This window comes from Silene latifolia, chromosome 2 (assembly GCF_048544455.1).
Source record: "Silene latifolia isolate original U9 population chromosome 2, ASM4854445v1, whole genome shotgun sequence".
NCBI lineage: Eukaryota > Viridiplantae > Streptophyta > Magnoliopsida > Caryophyllales > Caryophyllaceae > Silene > Silene latifolia.
This window is the reverse complement of record NC_133527.1, coordinates 101,839,331-101,842,126: the sequence shown is the minus strand read 5'-3', so window position 1 is coordinate 101,842,126 and position 2,796 is coordinate 101,839,331. Positions and strand designations below refer to the sequence as shown.

Here is a 2,796-nt window from a genome sequence, read left to right as displayed (position 1 = left end):
TTTGCAATCAGCAAATCTTGCTTTAAAAACATCTCCTGTTAGGGTTTCTAAGTATCTGATGATGGATGGAGAATCATATCCAACATATATACCGAGTCTACGTTGAGGAACCATTTTTGCTCGCTGCGGTGGAGCTATTGGGACATACACTGCACAACCAAAAGTTCTAAGATGGGATATATTTGGTTGATGCCCAAATACAAGTTGTACGGGAGAGTATTGTTGATAGCTGGTTGGTCGTATATGTACTAGTGATGCTGCATGTAATATTGCATGGCCCCACGTTGAGAATGGTAACTTCGACCTTAAAATTAATGGACGGGAAATCAATTGTAATCGTTTTATAAAACTCTCTGCCATACCATTCTGAGTGTGCACGTGGGCAACTGGGTGTTCAACACTAATACCTATTGACATACAATATTCATCAAATGTTTTAGATGTAAATTCACCAGCATTGTCAAGACTAATAGATTTAATATTAAAATCTGGAAATTGAGCTCGTAGTCTAATAATTTGTGCAAGAAGTCTTGCAAATACGACAGTATGAGTTGAAAGTAGACAAACATAAGACCACCTTGTTGAAGCATCAATTAGAACCATAAAATAGCGAAATGGTCCACTGCTGGGGTGAATAGGTCCACATATATCGCCTTGAATTCGTTGTAGGAAATTAGGAGATTCAACACCAACTTTGGTTAAAGATGGTCTGATTATTAATTTTCCTTGATAACAGGCATCACATGGACAATCATCAGTGGATAAGATTTTCAAACTCTTTAAGGGATGTCCATGCGAATTTTTTACAATTCGACGCATCATTGTCTTTCCTGGGTGACCTAATCGGTCATGCCAAATTTTAAAAATATTGGAATCATGGGTTTTTGAATGTTTCACAATAAGATGTGATTCAATTAAGGTAGTATGATATAATCCTGAGGGCAATCCAGGAAGTTTTTCTAATAATTCTTTATTTCCCGAGATAATTTTTGTAATACATAGGTACTCTATGTTAGCCTCAGTTGTTGTCTCAAGATGATATCCATTAAGACGGATATCTTTAAAACTCAACAAGTTTCGCTCAGATCTTTTTGAGTATAAGGCCTCATGAATATGGATATTTGTACCATTTGGTAACATGAGAGATGCTTTTCCATAGCCCTCAATTATGTTTGATGTCCCTGATACAGTATTAACATTTGTCGTGGCTAATGTTAAATGGGAGAAAAATCGTTTATCACGGAGAATTGTATGTGTTGTTGCACTATCTACAAGACAAATATCTTCGTCATTTGCTAGTAACCTTTTACTAGCAATATCCATCCTCCTTTAAGAAGAAAGAAAATGAAAATATGAATGAATGAATAATAATAATAATAGTTATAAAAGAAAAAAAAACTAGAAGGTGAGATAATAAAATTGTGGAACAAAATCAAATTTCATTTCTAAGAAGAATAACAAATTAACTCACTAGGTAAAATTAATTGTCCGAAAGAAAAGACAAAAAAAAAAAAAACAACAACAACAAATCTTCCTAGACCAAGACAAACATGGTCATTTATTGAAAAAAAAAAACATTAAGTTCTAGTAATGGGCTTAAACATCGCCAATGAAAGCATCAATGTCATCAAATTCGTTATGATTTGCCGTGGCCTTGAGATCAGGGAGATCAAAATGGGCATTTTCATTTGGCACGTCAAACTGAGCAAAATTGGTTTCAACATTTTTTGCTTGGATCGAAGCCTTATAGAGATCAACAAGATGTTTTGGAGTACGACAAACATTTTCCCAATGTCCTTGTGAGCTACATCGATGACATATAGTTTTATTTTTCTTCCCCTTCTTTTGATAAGAACTAGAGCCAACCTTCTTTTTGTTAATGAATTTTTTAGGGCCTAACCCATGTTCATGCCTTTTCCCACCTTTTTCAGCAACAGTGGCATTTGCTTCAATAATATGAATAGGCGCTGAGCCTGTGGGATGAGTTTGGTGATTTTGCATTAGTAACTCATTGTTCTGTTCAGCAACTAATAGACAAGAGATGAGCTCAGAATACTTTTTGAACTGGCGCTCTCTATATTGTTGTTGGAGAACCAAGTTTGAAGCATGAAAGGTTGAAAAAGTTTTCTCCAAAAGGTCAGAATCAGTGATAGTTTCTCCGCATAATTTCAAACGAGAAACAATCTGGAAAAGTGCTGAATTATATTCAATGAAACTTTTGAAATCTTGTAGACGAAGATGCATCCATTCGTACCTTGCACGTGGAAGGATAACCGATTTTTGATGGTCAAAACGACCTTTTAGTTCCATCCACAGAGTATACGGATCTTTCACCATTAGATACTGTTCCTTTAGAGATTCGTCAAGGTGACGACGAAGGAGAATCAAAGCCTTAGAACGATCCTCAGGGGATGCTTCGTTCCCTTCAATGATGGTGTTACCAAGAGAGTCGGCCTTGAGGTGGATTTCAGCATCCAAAATCCATGATAAATAATTCTTGCCCGATATGTCAAGAGCCAAAAATTCTAACTTTGAAAGGTTCGACATCGCTCAATACGTTGAGTTACATGCTGATAACGTGTTATAAACTAAGAAAGAAGAGAATGAGTTTCTTATTAAATTGTGTAATGAACAAATGACATAGCCTCTATATTTATAGGGCTTGGATACAATGGCATCTAACTTATAAGAAGTAAGAAATATTTGCCCTAATATATTTCTTATTCTTACTACATTTACAACACAAATAACAAATTTACTAGTAATACATAATTACTTGTGTATAAAATTGGTCAA

General features: G+C 35.2%; 1 protein-coding gene across 1 annotated transcript; it reads right to left on the bottom strand.

Annotated features, from left to right (window-relative positions):
- Window positions 1-1,596: 1,596 nt before the first annotated feature.
- On the bottom strand, window positions 1,597-2,547 carry LOC141641143 (uncharacterized). Its single transcript, XM_074449816.1, has one exon. It carries the CDS (start codon window positions 2,545-2,547, stop codon window positions 1,597-1,599), a length of 951 nt encoding a protein of 316 aa, XP_074305917.1.
- Between the last annotated feature and the right edge of the window lie 249 nt (window positions 2,548-2,796).